The sequence below is a fragment of the Cottoperca gobio genome, chromosome 19, assembly GCF_900634415.1.
Source record: "Cottoperca gobio chromosome 19, fCotGob3.1, whole genome shotgun sequence".
In the NCBI taxonomy this organism is placed as follows: domain Eukaryota; kingdom Metazoa; phylum Chordata; class Actinopteri; order Perciformes; family Bovichtidae; genus Cottoperca; species Cottoperca gobio.
In genome coordinates this window covers 8,165,253-8,185,607 of record NC_041373.1, presented here as the reverse complement: position 1 = coordinate 8,185,607, position 20,355 = coordinate 8,165,253, and the positions used below count along the sequence as shown (strand labels likewise).

Here is a 20,355-nt window from a genome sequence, read left to right as displayed (position 1 = left end):
TCAAAACACTCATTATTTACTCCACAACGTCATCTTGATGTGATGGCAGACTGTTGGTGGCTAGCTTGCTAATAAAACGCTATATTAGTTAACAGCTAGCAGCCACGCAGCACCAACATAGAGTGGGCGGGGCCATTAGATCTTAATTGCAACAGGTGTGTTTGATTGCGTTAACCGTTCACTAACAAGAATCATGTCACGTCTTGAAGTGCGCTCAATTAAAGGGTTAGTTCACCCAAACCACAAAACATATCTTTTCACTTTCTGGTGTCCAGAAATGTAGAGGATAGTCATGGTTACATTTACCAAGGTTTGAGGATATCTGTCTTTTCCTCACAGGCTACATACTTTTGATTTGCCTTGTTGTTGGAATGTGCTATACAAATATATTTGCCTGGATTTACAGGTGAGTACAATTTTGTTTGTGGTGATCAAAGCATTGATTTCCCAAACCAGTCCTGTCCCCATTACTCTAACATGACCCAGAGAACATGAATTGAACGTTTTATAGGGATTCTTTCTTTAATTGAAAACAGTAATACAACCAGGGCATTTACTCTGAAAATGGATGTTGATGGTTCTTTATTTTTTCAAAGCCTTGGCCACTCATTCAAAATGTAATTAGATTTTCCTCCAATTATAAAGTAGTGTAAACGCTGGTATTGTTTTTACCTTGTGAGTGTGTGTCTGTGTTTTTATGGCAAAATGTGTTCCTGGAGTCACCGCAATAGTGTCACAACTGTGCACTGTGTGCAGTCACGAAACTTTACAGGTTTAGATCCAAATGAAGGTTGAATTTGAATATAGCTGTGGTGCCTGAAGTTGGGGGGGAAGTTAGGATTGCCCCCCCCCCCCCCCCCAACTTCAGATTTGCCGTTGCGGCTGGTGTGATCCCATTGCAAGAAGGTCTGTAGTTTATTATTTTTTGGTATAATTTGGGCAAACCAACCCTCTAATGCTGCACATTCCCAAGTAGTGTTTCTTAGTAAGAAAGAAAACGGACACACTTGAATTGTGGATTTCTCCTCAGTTGATGAGTCATCGAGCAGCTCAATGTGCCAAAACTAAGAATGACTTAAATCATTTTCCTAACCCATCTAAAGTACAGTTAATGCCTGGTTCTGCTAGTACACTTTATTTCACAGCTTTTATGAGAGATTAAATGAATTCCAACTTTAGTCATCATGCCCTTAAAAGGTAGTAATCATTAAAAAAAAAAAACTCCACCAGAGAATCCGGGAAATAAAAGATAGCCACAAGAGGATTTGGTAAAATATATACTTTTTTATTTATTTCTTCATACAAAGAAATATTTTGAATGTTCAGTATTTAATCATCTAGAAACATCTGTTCCATTTTGCTTTTGCATTGTGTAAAATTAATTCCTTTGATGTACATACCACAAAAAATACTTGATTTACATGTCTTTTTCATTTTTGTACATACAGATCTGCTAGACTAAATACATATTATATGTGGGTAAGACAAACATTTTTTAACATTTTTAGATTTCAAAACAGGTTGAATAAAACTCAACCATAACCGATGCAGCAACATGGAGTAAATCCATGAGTGCAATTTGTTGTTGTTGTTTTTTTGTTTCAGATATTCCCTCAGTTACATGAACCTGACCGGAATTCAAATGCAGTTCTCCATCAATTACAGGGAAAATATCAGACTTTCCTTTCAGAATGTGACAGCTTGCTGAGAGAGGTCATCATAAATGCTTTTTTATATTCAAAATTGCACTAAGGAGAGAAGGGGGGGGGCTTGCTTTCTACACAGGAATTCTCACTAGGAGAAGCATCGCTCAGGCAGAGTGAAAGTAAAGGACTACAAGACTCAATGTCTCCTGCTACCAACCATTGGTTTGAGGCTTGACCATTCCCTGTCTTAATGACAGGAGCAGGCTAACTATGTTGGATTGGAAAGTTAAAGAGGCACAACATTTGCTTAACTTCAAAAAGAAAAAGGGATAATCAAATGTAACTTTTCACTAAAACTGAGTGACAATCTGACCTTTAAAATTTATTTCAGGGTTTTATAGTGTGAGGACAGGTTGTGTACATTCAGTCTGGGCCCTGTTTAAACACATGAAGCCCTCCTCTGGATCCCTTCCCATTATCCCAGCATTTTCATAATGAGCATGCATAGCGTAGCACAGCATAACGTAGCAGAGCACGGCCTCCTCCCTATGCCCTTATAATAGCATGTACCATCCGCTGCAAAGAGGTGGGGCAGCACATCAAAGAATGATAACCACGTATTTTCTCCCTCTTGCATATCAAAAATTCAAGTAGAAAGACAAAAACAGAGAAGCGATGCAGGGAAAAAGCAGAGATAGCAACTCAAGCTGTGTGAAATGTGATATCAACCCAAAGGGGTTATTTTTTTTGGCAACAAGTAGAGAGTTGAGATTGTGAGACGTGTGAGGATGATGAGAGTGAATAAGGCATAAAGTATATAGGCCATGGACGATGGCACATGAGGTTTTATGACGACAGGTTAGATACTGAACCCCCCCGCCTGAGGCAATTCTTGCTGTGCTGAGAGTGCTCCACAAAAACCTTTCCTCTTCCTTTGATCTCTTTAGTCTGCAATCTCAGATGGGGCCTGGTGGACTTCTTTTTGAAGAAGCGCTATTTCAGTGAGGCAAAGCCGAGTTGTTATTTGCCTGTCATCTGTTCTATCTTTATGCTGGATTCCTGACAGATATGCCTCTGCAACCTCACGCAAAGATTTGTATTCATCTTACAGTGAAAACAAGGCACACACTCCCCCTGACCCTTGGTGCTCCGGCTCCGCTCTCCTCAACAAATCAAATGCCTCTCAAGGAAATTTGATTGAGACTTTGCATGACCTTTGAACTGAGTGGATAGGGCAAGAGCCTGGCTCTCAGCCAACACTGCTTCTAATGGGGAGTTGGAAAGCGGAGGCTCGATCGATCTGCCAGTTACCTTTACCCGATTAGCATAATGTTAACATGGGCCCTTATGTGGTCCGGGATAGGATTTAACGTTTGATGGATGGGTCATTCATTAGAGCAGGCAGCAGGAGCACTGAGAATGAAAGGGCAGCTGTATGCTTTAAGCATGAGTGACACAATGAGGATCAATTAGGCCTATTGATCTAACTGTTATTGAGTGGAAAGGGACATAAGATCTGCAGCTTAGGCCGATGCAGGAAAATTTGGAAAGTAGAAAACTTAACTGGAAGGTCTGTGTTGCAGTGAAACAGAAGAATTAACTCAGAATGACGGGGTCTGAAAGGATGAGGGTAAAGTTATGATGCATGTATAAATGAGGCTGCACATGAATAGGTGTTCTCCACTTCTCTGTGAGCGCTCTGTACCCGTAATATGGTGCTTTTACATTTTCCACCCTAATTTCTACTTCAGTCATCGCTGATTATCTGCATCACGAAGCATCGATAAATCCGCTGAGTTAACAGGACCACAAGGGAGAAGCAGGAGAATTCAAAATTAAAATGAGGAATGTTAAAAACAACATGTGGGCCAGATGTTATGTACAAATATGGTTAGGCAGCTTAGTGAATTAATTGCTTAGAAATAAAAATAAATTATTATAAAATAGATTTCTGTACATTTTACATATATATAGCAATATCTCCACATCTTGCCATTGAATTACAGAGGGGGAAAAAAAACTTGTCCAAAATAAAATGTCTTTCATGATTTTCACATCAATCCCAACCAAAGTTATGTCCCGTCATCTGGTAGAACTTCATGTTGAAGGGCCTGTAGAAGTCCCGTAGCCTCTGCACCACCTCAGGGTCAATGTTGGGATGGGTCCGCCCTTTGGTTTTGCCCAGGCAGTGGGGCTTGCTGCTGCCCTCTGCCTTCTTGAGGCACGGGAAACCCTTGGTCTGGTTGAAGTAAAAGTGTTTGTCTGTGATGATCCTCTTGAGCCCCAGGAAGTCCTGCACGCGGCCCAGCTCTCCGGCCGGGTCGCTGATCAGACGCTCGCCGCTCACAAACAGGATCTGCTCCATGGGGAAGTACTGCAGCCAGTTGTCCAGGTGCTTGGCGTAGATGCCGATCTGGATGGCGCTCCATGAGGTGTCGATGAGCCCCGTAGTCCTGTTTTTGAAGGTGAGGCTCTCGAAAGAGGGAATGTCAGGCTTCTTGGACAGAGTCTGTGTGTAGTCCGAGATAGCCCTGGTGACGGGGTCCCTCACCACCACGATTAGCTTGGTGTCCCGGGACATGGCGGATATCCTGGCAGGAGCCTCTCTGGTCACAAAGTAGCTGGGGGTTTTCTCCATAGTGATCTGGCCCTCTAGGGTCTTGGGCATCAGCTCCCTGCAGATAAATAGACACAAAGAGGAGGTTAGGAGAAGGGTAAGGTGGAGCAAAGTCTTGCATAATGTAATCAAGTTGATGGAGTGTACTGTGTTCTGTAATCAATGACTCACTGAGCCTGTTTAGCCTTATTATAGGGCTCGAAAACCTATTAGTGCAGGCAGCTCTCCAACATCAACATGCTCACTCATAAGATATCTCACTTCTGACAGAGAACAGAGAACTCTTATTTACTACATAAACAAACACAGGGAAACATTTACAGAAATGTCTAAACATGACCCAAATTTCTCCATATTAGGGATTTAGAGCTGTTTTTCCCACTCCTCAATCCTCCTGATTATTTCTGCAGCTAACCTGCTCTGTTACCCCTTAATCATTGTCATTGTGATTAGCCTTACAATGTGTTCTTTATAAATCAGCTTACAACACATCTGAATTCCATTATCTGATGTGTCTACCCTGAGCTCTTTTTTTCCTTAAACCTCACTGCTGGATGTAATGTTGCAAAGTGGCCAAACTTAATTAAAATTCACCCTCCCTCTTTATACCATTGGAGGCAAAGAAACACTCTCAATCCGGCTTGCTGACTCAGGCATAGTCGTGCCCCACCCTAATCCAACCAGCAAAAAAACTAAATCTGTGCTGAGTGCTGAAAGATGATGAGGCTTGTTTCAGAAAGGGAATCTGTTTTTTTGACAAGAGTGGGTTTAGTTTTGGGTGAGGGCTGCATAATGGGCTTTCCACAGATATGTTACATGCAGACATAGAATCAAGAGGTACTTGGGAACAACTGGTTTTGATGGAAAAGTGAATGCGCTCTGCTCTCTCAGCATTAGGTTGCACAGTTGGTGGCCAACCGCAATGTCTAGATTATGGTAGAGGCGATAAGAGCGGTTTGACTGACATTGGGACGGGGATCACCTTTCCCTGTTTGGCCCTCGCACCAAGGAGAAAACTATGTTTGATGTACGCTGGATCAAATGTGTTTCTGGTGCTGGCTGGATGGGAGGGGTTCGGATTATTGACTGAAAAGAGTCATATAAAAAAGAATCCCGCAAGTAAAAAACTAAAGGGACACAGAGACAACCAAAAACAGCAAAGAAGCTCTCGAAAGAGGAAAAAACAAAAGCACGAGATAACCGAGGGCACTTATCAGGGTGAACACGCTCTCGCAGATAAGACTCCTGTTAGCCTGTTGTACCCTGAGCCTCCCTTTTGTTGTTAAGGCTAGGGCACTGATACACCATTGTGTAGACAGTACTATTGTAGTCCATCCCATTCAAAGTCTCTGTAACCCTACACAGAGTACTTCCACACAGAGAAAGGTAAAAGACGTCGTAACTACAATGTTGGACACATACCGTACACTCAGAAGTCTGTAACACTCGATTCTTCCCCAGAGCTTCAGCTGTTCCTCAGAAATATACTCTAAAAGCTGGAATCTAGTTCACGTCCATCCAGCTCATGGCTAATTCATGGAACATCAGCTCTCCATCTATGCACATATTTGTGTGCACGAAAGAGGGAAGGGAGAAAATATCCAGGGTAACGTCAGGTAACCCATAAAATGCCTTGTGGAAATGGTGTTGGCAGATTTGTGTAATCCTAACGCAGTGCCAGTGATCTAATTATGATAATATTTTCTTGATTGCTGACACATCGGAGGGGTAAATGGAGTAGACGAGGAGGAAAGCAAAGCTGTTTGCAAAAGCTCATTTACAGCCACACTGGGATAATAAATAAACATACTGGGAGTGTAACGTCAGCCCAGCTCTTTTAGTTTTATTACTAAAAAAACAGTAAAGTGTGTGTGTGTGTGTGTGTGACCAATCTTGTGTGATGACAGGCAGATATCATACCATGCAAGAGCATGACAAGTCCAGCAATCCTGGAGATAAATACAAACATCCCACTATCAGCACACATAATAATTCTCTGCCACAACTTAAAACTGCACCTTTTGAATGTCTTCAAGGAATATATACCAAACGTTCTCGACTAAAACTACGCGCTACTCGTCATTCTCTCGATGCACAATGGTGATACTGCCTGCAAGCTTTTTGTCATTCCTTGTGCTAACATAAAAAAAGAGTCCAGAGACGACACAGAAGAGGCAAATGGCTTCCCATCTAATCCGATTTCAACATGACAATGCGGAATGGAGATAGGGAGGAGGCCTGAGTTACAATGTGCATAGTGATAGATTATGCTGAGCCTAGCTCAGGGATTTAAAAAAAAATAAAAGTGTTGGGGGTTGGAGGAGCATAAATAAAGGAGATGGTTGGACAGCGACGGAGAAAGAAAGTGGTTAGGAATCCCCTAAAAAGCGCCAATTCCGCAAGCAGAGACCCCCCTAGTAAAAAAACTCCACCTCTGACTTTGTCCGCTCTCTCTGCCAAAGAGCCAAAAAAAAAAGGCAGGAAGAGATAAAGAGAAGAGAGAAGGGGAATTTTAGTGGGACAAGTAGCTCTTGGAGAAACAATGCCCATTATGCTCCTTTTTGATTTATGAGGTGCTGCTTTTAAAGATTCCGTCAGCAAACAGGCAATTCTGTGACAACGGGCTCCTCTTTTTTCCTGCTTTTCTTTGAAAGTGAGCCATTGTCCGTGAGCGCAGGGGTGAGCAGGCCAGTGGTCAGGGCAGAGGGGCGGGGATGGGGGCTGGGTAGAGAGGAGGCAGATAGAGGAGAAGGAGGGAGGGAGGGGTGCTTATCGTGGGCTGAGTGGATCACTTCTCCCTCCTTCTCAACCTCGAGTGAGAGAAGCCTTTTGGAGAGCTCTTAAGTGGAACGTGTGCCAAAATTGCCCTGCAAACATCACCCTGTCCCCCATGGATACCAAGGACTTCACAGACTTCTACTGTCTACCATGGGAAATAGTAATAGTAAAACCTGTAAATAACTAACTTTTCCTCCTTGCCTCTCTGCACCTTTGTCCATTGAGAATATTTCCAAGTTAAAACACATGCCAAAAACAGCGATAAGACACAAAGCAGAAGCCCTTGTCACATGACAGCATCAAACAGGGGACGGCGGAGTGGCCCTTTGGCCTGCGTTTTAAAGAGCCCTCATCCCGGTGGAGATAAACGGCAGGCAGGAAAAGGGTTATTTCTGTCTGATGCTTCTGCTGCCTCCCTCCTGTCATGTTTGATTTGATGATAACGGGCTGCCACCGAGCTGTCTGTGACACAGCATCCCTGACAAAATGACTAGTTTGCTCAAAGACAAAAGGGAAAAAGCTCTTTGGCGTGTATCTGTCGATTTTCTGTTCAATACAAAAGGTTTTCAATTGTCTCACATGTCTGGATGTTGAAAGCATTTGAATCTCAAATTAGGGTTTGTTTATTTGAATACAGACAAATCAGAGGGCACTTTGTATCCACCAGCGAAGGGATGGTGCGGCTTTACTCCTATGGCCTCAGGATGTTTGGTTTCTATGACTTGAAGACCCTGGAGCGACTCGTATCTCCTCATGGGAGGTAACACCATCCAAAACAACAGCATACACTGAACAGTGCTCTAAGTAGAGGCTGAATTAGCTTGTCTGAATTAACTGAAATAAGAACAAATCAGCTACTTTCAGGAAATCAGGCTTACATTTGCATCAATAATGCATTTCTACGTGCTGAAATCCTGAGTTTTCTTTACACTCCACAGTCTCCACTCTTCACCCCGCTCTCTTTTCCATTGATCCCAGAGGTTCCCCCGACCTCTGACAATCAGGGCCTCGAGGTCCGATAGCAAAGTGACACTTCACAAGTGAGAAGATGGAGAGGGAGGAAATGAGGGAAGAAGCACTGAAAGGCTCCCTTTCTTTTCTAAAGGCCTCTTACCCGAGCCCTTCACATGAACCAATGTGGTGGTAGACGTACAAGCATTTCAGGAAATACAAAGAAACATCTTTATTCCTCAATGGACGATGAGGATCCTGAGCACCACTTGTTCATTCAGTGTTATAAATTTGATTGTTTCAACCTCTGGGACAAGCATCTGAGTGTAACGTAACATGCAAATTCAAACAAAATGTGATTTTTTTCCTTGTTAGAAACACTGTAAATGATGATAGATGATACATGCAGATATGGAAAGTTTATTGTATGAATTCATGGATGAGTCACTAGTAAATAAAAGCAGTGTTCCTTACTAACACTGCCTTTTAAAGCCAACAGTAGGAAAAGCCTACATGCTATGAAAGGGAACTGAGAGAGAGCAACATGTTTATGTAACACACATATATATATATATATACACACACACACACACACACACACACACACACACACACACACACTATGGGTACTACAGAGGGAGGCAGGCATGCACAACTCTGCTGGCTCGCAGAATATTTTCAAAGTAGCATTTAGGCACATACGGAAGCCAGACTTTTTGAAATATACTCCACCGTGCCTGGAGTCTGACATTATATTTAACCACAGAGCATGGCTTTGGCTGTAAAATAAAAGAATAGAGAAGATGGTTTATGGCGGCCCGGGACACTCCGACGCAGAGAGGGGGAAGAGCTCCGGCTGTAAGTACAGAAGCTTCATCTGGTCTCTCTTTCAAGCACTTGAAGTGCAGTGCAGGTGTTAGTATGTGGCCACTTAGAGCTTTTTGACAGTTCACTTGCTGGTTGAGAAAAGCCAGAGATCTCTGCTTAAAAGTGAGACCTTGCGTGAGCATATGCTGAAGGCATTCTGTGTCTTATATTTCTCTGATTTTGTGAACCAAAAAATATGAATATACCTTTGCACTTGCTGTTGAGCAAGTCTCCATCGACATATGTCTTTCACACCTGCTTGTAACTTAATACCCGCATGATAAACTCTGAGTGACTCTTCAGTTTCATCAACCTGATCAGAGTCAACGGTCAGTGCTTCTCCCGAGCCTGAGGTTTCAAATGAACAGGCTTCACTGAATAATGATGTCACTGGAAACTCAGCAAGGTGGCTGAGTGGAAGCCCCTCTGAATCATCTGTCTGCTAAAAGGATTAATAATGCAGGCTGGCCTAGTATCAAACACTCAGACCTGGGTGGTGGGGGGCCTGCATGGGGTGGGGTGGTTTTATGGAGGAGAGTAGTTTTAAATCTAAATTCCTCCTCCAGATTACTGGGAATGTTGTTGGGGCCACTGTTCTTTGGTTTTTCTTTCTTTGCATTTCTGATACATATGTGATAATGGTTACGTCCTTACAATTAGGGATTAGGGAAGATCGTCCTATTCTAAAGATCTAAAAATCAAAAAGTTACATATGGTGGCCTTGACCAATGGTTCCCAACTTTGAGTGTCGAGAAAGATAAATCTGAGGGGTTGCAAGATAATTGACAAGATTGACAAGAGGAAGAATAAAAACACACATACAGGCTTTGGTTTCGCAGTAATTAGAACACTTCTAATAACAAGAGGGAAGGAAGGGAGTCTAAGGGAGTGCGCAACAGGATCCAAGGTCAAAGTATAATAATGCGGCTACCATTTTAAGCTTTTCCATAACAATATAATGAGTGCAAACTGGTAGGAGCCTTCATCATGTTTCTTGCTCAGTGACACTTTGACACCCAAACTCTGTGCTGGAGTCCTGATCTGGTTGATAAATGCAGCTCCCAGACCCTTTAACTCCACCAAGAAGTTGCACTATGTCAGAGAAGCCTGGGAATCCACTGACCCTACATGTAAACAAAGCAGTTAACCCGACCGACGCAACCCTTCCATCCATCATTTTTCACTGGAATCAGGGAGTCATGCTTCGCCCAAGAGTGGAGCATTTTTTATCGTAGTGTCTCTTGCAGCCCGTCTGTGTGTAAAAGAGTGTGTAGGAGAGGGAGCGTGAATGACAGAGGGAATGTGAGTCAAGGAGGGAGGAAAAGACAGAAAGAGGGAGAGAAGGGGAGTCGGGCCTCGCGGTCACAGACCATCCATGGTTTCGGGCTCATACCCAGCTTGGTTTTGGAGTCAACATCAGACACTAGTGAAGTAGAATAAATAAATAGAGAACTAACCACCTCATATAATGTCCTGGACTACATGGGGTCACACACCCCAACAGCATATTACCCCCAGCCACAACTTCAGATACCCCCCACTGTTACATCCTGAAAATATTTCAGTGAGGCTGAGACATTCTACTCTTTTACCATTGTGGTCGCCTTGTGATGGGCAGCATCGCACAGGCGTGACAGGCACATATTATTCAATTCAATACGTAACTAGCATTTTCCCCACTCGGAAAATCTGTTTAAGTATATTTGTTGCTATTTGGCACCTTTTGGAGAGCAATACAGTAATGTGTGGAGCCATAAGGGTTTTTCAAGCCTGGAACCACATCGGCTGCATGGAATTACCGAGTGTTAATAACCCTGCAGTGAAGCAGAGGAGCCCACCGTGTGGTATAAATAAAACAGAGGAGTTGGTGAAAGGGAGAGGGGCGAAAGTAGAAATACCTCCTCCCTTCCTCTTATGTGCAAAAGCATGCTTGCAGAAGCGTTTTTGTCTGCATGCCTTTAAAGACGTTCCCCCCAAAAAAAGCTTAATTTTTCTGGCTTAAGAGAGGTGAAAGATCCCATCGTTTTGGTAACACTTAACACAACATCTCACCACTTTGTTTGACATGCGATACGAGATGAGTCACCAGACTGCAGCAGCGATCCGGCTGCTCATTGTATGTGCCTCAACGGCAGAAAAAACGCAAACTCTCGCCAGCAGACACACTCACACGCACTCTTTGAAATCCACCACTTGGCATTATTACCCAGGATTTGTTTAGCGCTAGTAATCCCCACTAATCAGTGTGTTTGCCCTGGGTGTTTGCGGAAGGTGTTAGCCCGAAGCTAGCCACACATTCCACAGCTCCATCAAGACCAGGGTGCGACTGGATGACAGCTTGTTCGAAAATAAACAGATGAACCGTGAAAGAATAAAAAAACAACAGGGAAAACAATGAAGGGCTGCAGGTGAAGACTCAGCTTGCGTGTGTGTGTGTGTGTGTGCGTGCATTTCTGGGTGTTGTTGCGTGGGTGTGCAGGCAGAATCAGCCATTCTGACTGATTTCCTGACACTTGACATGCACCAAGAGGCACATGACTCCTTGATCTAGCTGCAGCAAAGATGAATAAAAGATGAAACAGACTCGAGAAGAACATACATGCCACCACCCCCACTCCCTAGACTCACAGAGTCACACACACACACCGAGAAAAAGAGGGAGCGAGCAAACTGCTTTGCATCCTGTTTGAATTGGCTGTCATCCGTAACTGCCAGCAGACCCTTTTTGAAGACAGGTGAACTACAAAGTGTGTGTGCGAGAAAGAGGGGATTTCCTCTCCACTGAATGTCACTCAGTGAGCAGAAAACCATCTTCCTGTGCGTTTGGACTATTATTTTTGCTTCCTTACAGTGCAGCTGTTATTGCAGGTTAATGGTTTACAAATTCCTGAAGACAGCCTGCCTCCCCAGCTAACGTATAATTAGTTAAATTGAGTAACGATAGCACCAGTCACGACAATTAACCTGCTCCCTTCAGAGATGGAGAAAGAAAAAAATCCTCAGGCAATCCGTCAGTTTTCTTTGGATTTGAGCCTAGATGTTGTCTCCTACAATATCTCAGAGGACCCCGAAGACAAGATAATTACTGTTAAGAACATCAGGCACCGTTTTAACTATTTCTAATATGAAGTGCTGCCAAAAGCAGACATCGTAGCTCAGTTTCAAGGTTTCATTATTTCATTCAAGAAGCGGTTGTGGAGCATGATGACAAATGTTGTCACCCCTTCGCTGTATCTCTATCAATAAGCCTCTTGGTTAGAAGTGAAACAGGATCTGCTCTAACTCGGTGCCAGGAAGCTGTTTTGTGAGGGGAGTAAAGTCAAATAAATAGGAGGAGATATTTGAGAAATGCTATCTTAATACTAGATGTCAGCCGTTGGGCCAGAAGACTTCAGAGGATGTTTGTTTTCATCAGCTAAATCAAGTTTTTATTTTTTTTTCACAAGATATCCACTTCGCTTTTTCCAGAATTATAAAGCACTCGCTTTCTTGTGCCAATAATATACAATCCTCCAAATATCTTATTTGAAATATTGAAAATGTTAAGCATACGCACAGAGATACAAATCATAGGGTACGTGTGGGCCAGATTTCTTCTGTTTGAGTAAGTACAGTCGGTTATGAGAAATCGGCAGATATAATATGCTCAATAGGCTCCATACTTGGAAACGTTAAGAGAACCTGCTAAAAGATAGAAGGAGAAATAATCCACACAGACACCCCGCTTGTTCCTAAAGCCACAACTTCACTTTTGACCAAATTTCCCTCCAATCCTTCGTCACGTTTTTGGATATCCTGCCCCTTTTGTTGTTTTTGTAAAATAAAAACTTGATAGCGGTGTTGTAGTCTTGCTGCCTCCAAAAGACACAGTGTGCACTTTCCAGGACTGCCTTCTGATTTAGATTAGTTAAACAAGCGAGAGAAAAACTACTTGTGGTGCAAAATAATTGGAAGTTGGGTTGAGTTTGGCCAGGTTGTCTTGGAGTTGAGCTGAAGTGTTCTTACAGCTCGTGAGAGAGCCCAACAGCTCTGGGAGTACATCTTAAATGGAGAGAGTGACGAGTGTCGAGCAGCCCTGGTGCAGAGAGACAACTCGGGGCTTCTAATGAGCTCTGCTCTTTTCCTGCCAGGCTAATGGAAACCTCAGGAGACCTTAGCCGCCCTCTCTCTTTCTGTGTGTGTGCGTGTGTCCTTTCTTCCCAGAGGCAGGCACACTCTCCAGCACCCTAATGGCTACCTCTGGGACTTAATACCTGGGACAAGTGAAGCTTTACAGTCATCACTTTCTCCTCTTCGCACACCTTCTCCTCAGCTACTTTTTCTGTTCTTTGGAAAGCAGTGAGGAGTTCTCTGAATAATCTTTAACAGCAAATGGTTATCAAATCCAAATTAGAGTAGTTGTTTCTCCCAGCCTCCAGGCAAACATTTTAATGCTCTAAATGAGTGTTTATTTAACAGCAATAACTCTGGAGGATGGATGTCTGTTTCTGTTCCGACATGTGCAACAACAGCCAAATTATCACCTTGTTAAACAGGGCCTAATTCACACGTAGCACAGAGGGAGGGTTTGTACGCTTCCTTTCTCCTCCAATTCCACTTCTTTATGAGTATTTTTCATTGTTGTTGACGTCAAAATCGCATAGAAAAGTAAATACTTTCTGTAGCAGCAGCCGCATGAGTCTTCTTCCAGAGTGAATGAGCACAATACTCCACACTTTCTTAAAAATGTGTTTTTCTGTTTGCATCAAGCGTGTGAATTCAGGAGTGTGAATGTTAAACAGTGAGTTCCTCTCTGTGGCTTTTATCCTCAGCTCTAGCAGGAGGTTCCTGTCTCTGGCGGCCATATTGTCTTCACTGGTCTTGTGTGGGTAGTGCTCACTGGACACCATCAGAAGGCGGAGGTGGAGTGGGGGCAGGCGGGCCACCACAGTGCAGTGCTGCCACTCCCCTCTCCACAGGTCTCCCCTTTCACAATTAACCGCTTGTAATTTAGGGTTGAAAGCTGCCTTTTCTCTGTTTCTCCACCCCCCGGTCACTCTCCATTCTCACATGAGCCATGCCAGCTTAGGCGGTGGGGAGCAGAGGCCTCCGTCCCTCCACACTTGGTCAGCAAGGCCTGCAACGAGCCCCGCCCAGGATTGGACGAACCAAGCATGACATGCGACACTTGCAGCAGAGCAAGTGCACAGCTGGAGAATGGAGAAAAGCAGTTCATAAGGGAGGGATTGGAGGATGATGTTTAGGGGGAGGAACGGGGAGGTTCTGAGGGGGGAAAGGGAGGGTACTATTAACAAATAACCCACTCATTTGGGAACACAATGTGGAAGTTTAGCCAACACAGAGGCACAGTTTCAAACTGCATGTTTTTTTATGTGGAGAGGATTTGAGCAGAGGATGTGAACCTGCTGTCAGCTGTACGGTTGGTTGGCCGGGCGCTCCCTCCCCGAGGAGCCGTGGAGTTCCAGGAATCAGGAAACAATCAGAGCGCCAAATTATCTAATCATCTAAATTCATCTTTGTCTTCTCTAGAACTGTAGCTGGATCAGAGCCACTCAAAGTTTCAGTGCTCATTGATTCTGTCAAATACGGAGTTTTAAAACCAAACAAAACATCCTCCTCCGTTTACGTAACGCAGGAGGCTTAAAGCTCTGCTGCCATTGTTTTCTGCAAGGAACAGCTATGAAATCCCCAGTGGGGCTTGTAGGATCCAGCAGCTTTCTTTAGCCCTGCAGATGGTCAACACACAGACCCTGTCAGCAAGCAGACGTGGGTCTGACCCCAGTCAAAGTCCCTTAACCCATCTCTACACATTACCTCCAATCAGGCCTGACCGATCAATACTGGCCATCCCAGAGGAGCCGGGCCATGCTGACATTTCTGTCCGCTGTCTGAGTGTTTTCATTCTCTTGTGACTGGAGGTGAAAATTATTTGTGGCTTCACAGCTGAGCCTGTCACAACAATGCAGCGTATACAACACTTTTCTATTGGCTTTCTCCATAACATCCAATGTATGCAAACATGAGCTCTAGATGTTTTGTGCAAAGTGAAGATTTGATGCCCTTCACTGAGGCTCTATAGAAGCAGGTGGCCTCTTTCGGCCATTGAGAGGAAGGAAGGAGGGCGAGGTCAGTGGCAACAGAGAGTGGATGGGTCACCTACATGGAAATAGTAGCACCCCTGTGGTGAGCAGATAAAAGGACGTGCACCCATCCAGAACTGTCCCTGACACAGCCAGGAGCTGTGGTCTGACTCCGGGCTCAACAACCGCCAGTGGGGGTGGACCGGCCTTTTTTAGATTACGCCTTTCAAACAGCGCAGACTTCCGCAAGAAACCCAAAGTCTGATAGCGGAACGTGAGCCTCCTTTTCAACAATGCACCACTTGTGCTTTTTTGTGTGTGTGGCATTATAAGTAGCTTTTACTGACGCTGCTTTGTAACTCTGTTTACCTCCACGGTGTTTTATCACAGACCAGATACAAAGGTTGACCAGGGGGACATCCTGCTTGGGACGGCCCCGGCTCGATCCCAGCAGTCTCTCGACAGCGACTGAAGCCTAACCTTTGATCACAAACCACATCACACAAGGACTGAAGATTATTTAGTTCAGTGTGTGGGCTCCAAGTCATATATTGCATTATTATGACGGAACAGTTCACAACATTTAACTCTAAAAGATTGCAATAAATGACCATTTCTGATGCAAACACAACACCATATGGCCGTAAACTGCACGACTACGCTCTCTCCAACATGTCCCGAGCTGCTTGTTTAATGCTAAAGCAACTCTGAGGGAGGAGCAACAGTGCCGGGGCTTGACAGCGAGCTATAAGACCAGAGCCCGCGACACGACAGCAAAACCACAGTACAGTAATTATATATCAAAGCCCTTCATAGCCAATAAGGCTAAATTAAATATGAAGAGAGCGACATGCACCACAAGCTGACAGGGCGAGATGAGGGCCGCAGTCAACAAGAGTTAGGAGTAAATAAAATACCCCTCCTTTAAGAGAGCGTGGAAAGAGTCAACTTTAAACTATCTGGGTCACAGTTTGTTAAAAGGGACATAACCTTTCAAACTAAAATATAGAAATAAATATATAAGACTGATAATCATACATACAACTGCTAAACTAAAACCTAAGGTGATTGTGCTTTTGCTGTTTGGGACAACCTCCTAAAAAGTTACGAAGAAGCAAAATCATTGCACATTTTTGAAAGTCTGGAATTTCTTCATTGGCTTTTTCCCAATTTTATGTTTGTATTTTTAAGACTTTGTCTCCTTGTTTTGATAATGTCTCTTCTCTGCCTTTTATGCACCATGTTTCTTGTTTTGAAAAGTGCAAAAAAACAGCTTACTTTGTAACTTTTAATGCCACAAATGACGTAGTAGCACATTTAAAAACATACAAGATAACGTACACTACTGACCCGGAGCTGTATTATATAATGTGTATGGATTATTAATCTTTTAATGAATTAACTTATTGAATTTGCCATTAATGTTTGTGCTAAAGATAAGCACAGTTTTACTTATCGCTATCAGATAACACCAGTCGACTTTCAGTGAACAGGTGCAAATAGAAAATGAGAAATAATGAAGCAACGTTCCCTTTCACACTCAGTCACAACGGCCTGTTGAGCTGTGTGTGTGTGTGTGTGTGTGTGTGTGTGTGTGTGTGTGTGTGTGTGTGTGTGTGTGTGTGTGTGTGTATGTGTGTGTGTGTGTGTGTGTGTTCCTTGGGGCCAGTTCATGCATGACCTCACTGTGAAAATGTGTACCTCCTGATACAAGGACCCTCGGTCAAAAGCATGAATCATGCGTTTGTCTTTGGAACAAATAAAAAACTGTCAAAGTACATCAGAAATCCACAATAAGACTTGTTATCGGCACTTTTTCATTTTTGAAACTTCCGAGTCTTTTCTGCTCCCTCTATGGCTGCATTTACTTGGTGGAATTCCAGCTTCTAAATGTGCGTCCGTTGGGGGAGGCAAAGATGGTGCAAGCTGGATACAAAAGTGGACGGCAGAGAGATTGTGAAAATGGACAAACAAGGAGAGGTGAATTGCTCAACTCGCATACACACACACACACACACACACTTCAATAAATGACCCTCACCGTGATCAGATCATATTCCCACAGAATATATTTCAATGCCACGCAATTTTGCCTCTGTGTGGAACATTCCAGCGCTCTCTCCCAAGTCATCTCCAGTATCTGGTCCTAATGGGAAACTTTGAAGGCTTAGCAACGAGTGAAGTACGATTTCTTTTCTCGGTCCATCCTCGAGAAATACAACTTTTTTTTTTCCCTCCACTACAGGGACTGCCTACACCAGCTGTTTGCCTCAAACTTACATTGTGCACTGCATTTCTTCTATAGAAGTATGTCAAGACAGATTTCACGGTTGAAAAACTCAGTTTGAGAGTTTTGTATGACACTGTTTGGATATCCTGTTGCAGCATGAATAGCCTCATATCACAACAAGTATCTGTTGTTATATTAAGTGTTCACAAATATGTTTTGTTTTCAATGCCATGTGAAAAATACAACATTTCTCTGAGTGTTTCTGGGTCAGACTGAGCATATTAAGATATGTTTTTGGCACCACCAGGAAAGAAAATGGACTAAAATGAGATTTAGCTCCAGAATATATGCTTCCACTCCACCTCAACAGAAAACCTTGAGTCATAACTTATTTACATGACTTAAAAAGTATTAGATTTCACTTTTCTACAATTCCCTCCATAGAAAAGTTGGTAATACGGTTTGTGGAAATTAAATAACAGCTTTTATTCAAACTCAAATTAAACGTTATTCTGTTTCTATCAAAAGCAGGAAACTTTGCACAAATCAAGGAACAGTGTCTTTATTTTGAATGCTGCCAACACTTCCCCATTCGGCTCTTCTTTTTCATTATGTCGAACATTGCTGGGGCCCCCTTCGAGGTCTTGCATGTTTAACGAGCACGGACCAAATCCCGTCATTCAAGCCACGAAATCCAAAAGCTTTCTTTTTTAAATCAATTTGTCAGATGAGCTTTCCATATTTTAACACCAGATAAAGGTTTGATAAAACACTAGAGGCAAAAGACTTCATGCTTTACAGCGTGTCCAATACGAAAGTCCGCAAAAGGCAGAAACCAATTAGCGCATTTTAAGTGGAATTCCAATAGACAATCAATGTATTGATTTAGATATTTATCAGCCATAACCCTGTTTATTTGAGGATAAAATAAACAGAAAAATAACGAGTCTGATCCAAATTTAAAATGACTCAGATAGAATCAACACTAAATACAAACTGGTGAAAGATTATAAAAACAACTCGCTCATTATGTTGTGTCTTTTTAATAAGGAGCTGGAGGTGCAGTCATTAAGCTCGACAGACTCTCAGCTCGTTATATGAACACTTTGTGATGTAAAGGAAAAGGATAATGTTAGTTTGTCGGCCTCTGAAGATGTTAAGCGCTTTTGTTCTAAGAAGGATCCTCACTTTGTCTTGCAGATTTCTTGCAACGTAGACTGTTCGGCCTGTGGAGCATTGATGGCCAGAACCACAGAAACGCTTTCAGCTCTGTAAACACTATTAGATTAAATATCATACCATTTTTAAATCTCAAAAATAATCTAAGAAGTCAAAAAACGTTTTGAGAACTTCAGTCAGATTTGTGCAATCCAAGTTAATCATCCACAATGCAATAATTATAACGTGTCTGTGGCGCTTAAACAAATGTAACAATACAGAGAGATTAAAGCAGCACAACTGTACTATAAAGCCAAACCCTGCAACAAATAAATCTGATTTAATCTATAAAAACGCACCATAGTGTTAGCAAAACAATAAAAACAACTAATTGCACATTTTAATTCGACATTAAAGCCTTTAGACACGTCCCCGTGAAGGTGCAGTGTTGCACTGTGTCCAATAGAGATCACTGCACATCGCAGAAACAGGCCAGCCTGACTGTAATCCCCCACCAGCTTCATAATGTGACACAAGTCAATACTTTAAACTAATTAAATACACCATTAAAGAAGTCTGAAGTCAAGCCTAAAAATAACTCATGTAATTATTAAGGTATATTGAAGTACGAGCCAACAGCCTGAGGCGTAAATGGACATAAAACCAAGCAAGAGTCACAACCAAAGTGCTGTCCCCGTGTTCATTTATCTTAATAGGTTCAGTGTGGAATACACTTCCTGGAAAATTACCATAGTGAAAATATATATATATATATATATATATATATATATATATTTTGTATACATTTATGAGGTCCAAATGAGTGTCCTGGTAAACCAATTGGCAGTTAATTAGCTTTACTGGCTGCAGCTAACGGTGTTAATGTTTCTGTGGAAATGAATAAAAAGAACTTTAATATTCTCTGTATATCGACAAAACACTAGAATACATTTTATAAAACACATATTTGTCTATTACTGATCAATATCAGCATTACTGTTTTTGCAGCACTGCCCTAGCAATTCCCCTTATAACTCATTTTATGGAGTAATAAAATAATCTAAAATGATTATAGAATTAACATTTTGTTTTCTGCACACATTCACTCCGATCACAAAATGTCAAATGAGTTTTACCTGTACCACTCCAGCCCGTTGTCATAGTTGCGGTCGAAGAAGTGCGGCTCCGCTCCCACGGCTCTGATGTCAGGATGAACCCGGAGAAACTCCAGCAGAGCCCGGGTCCCTCCTTTCTTCACCCCGATGATGATCGCCTGCGGCAGCTTCTTGCTCCCGGAGCCGTTGGAGAAGCTGGACATGGCGCTGGGCTCCGGGGCTCTCTGCTGCTCGCCCCGCATCTCGTCCCAGTCGTCGGTTCTGTCCGTCTCCAGCTCGTTATCGAGCAGGTCTCTGGACGCAGCGGTCCTGATGGACGGCTCCTCGTAGTCGCTCTCTATATCCTCCCACGGCTGCGACTTGGCCAGCAGTCTGGACACTAGGTCTGTCCTGCTGCTCTCTGTCCTCTTACCCACCGCCGAAACAGTCTCCTTACCCCGGTAACTGTCCACCACCAAATTTGGCATGGTGGAGCAGTAGCCCACGCAGGAGTACAGCATGTATACCCAGATTAAAAACATGATGCTGAGCAGTATTAGTTTCTTCTTCACGGGGCTAGACCAGAGGGCATACAGGCTGTGACAAACCAGGCTATATTCCATAAGCCTTTCGATTGAAAATCATATCCCAGCGGCGCATATTGCCCAACTCACTCCGGGTGGCACCTCGGCAATCCTTGCAAAATTACACACATAAAACTAAACATAAATAAAACTTACAAATTAAAAACTAAAATCTAAATATGATCGAAGAGAATGGTAGATCCAGGAATGGAAATGCATTGAGGAATTTGTAATCATAGTTATGGCTACAATGTGGAAGATTGTTGAGTTGCGACAGGCGCACCGCGGTGCTGCTCCAGGCTCATCTCAGGTTTGTTAAATCTGCTGCTGGAGCACGAGACCTTATAGAG

General features: G+C 43.1%; 1 protein-coding gene across 1 annotated transcript; it reads right to left on the bottom strand.

The window, feature by feature from the left end:
- Nucleotides 1-1,264: 1,264 nt before the first annotated feature.
- On the bottom strand, nucleotides 1,265-20,303 carry hs3st3b1b (heparan sulfate (glucosamine) 3-O-sulfotransferase 3B1b). The gene is made up of 2 exons (XM_029456793.1): nucleotides 19,464-20,303; nucleotides 1,265-4,321 (listed from the first exon to the last, which is right to left on the bottom strand). The coding sequence occupies exons 1-2, from the start codon at nucleotides 20,042-20,044 to the stop codon at nucleotides 3,703-3,705; spliced, it is 1,200 nt and encodes a 399-aa protein (XP_029312653.1). The 5' UTR covers nucleotides 20,045-20,303; the 3' UTR covers nucleotides 1,265-3,702.
- Between the last annotated feature and the right edge of the window lie 52 nt (nucleotides 20,304-20,355).

What these genes read in the sequence shown, in the direction of transcription:
- hs3st3b1b (XM_029456793.1), bottom strand. Translation starts at nt 20,044, where the DNA reads ATGGAATATAGCCTGGTTTGTCACAGCCTGTATGCCCTCTGGTCTAGC. An exon ending in AACGGGCTGGAGTGGTACAG is followed by an intron (nt 4,322 to 19,463) that starts GTAAAACTCATT and finishes ATTTATCTGCAG; the next exon opens with GGAGCTGATGCCCAAGACCC.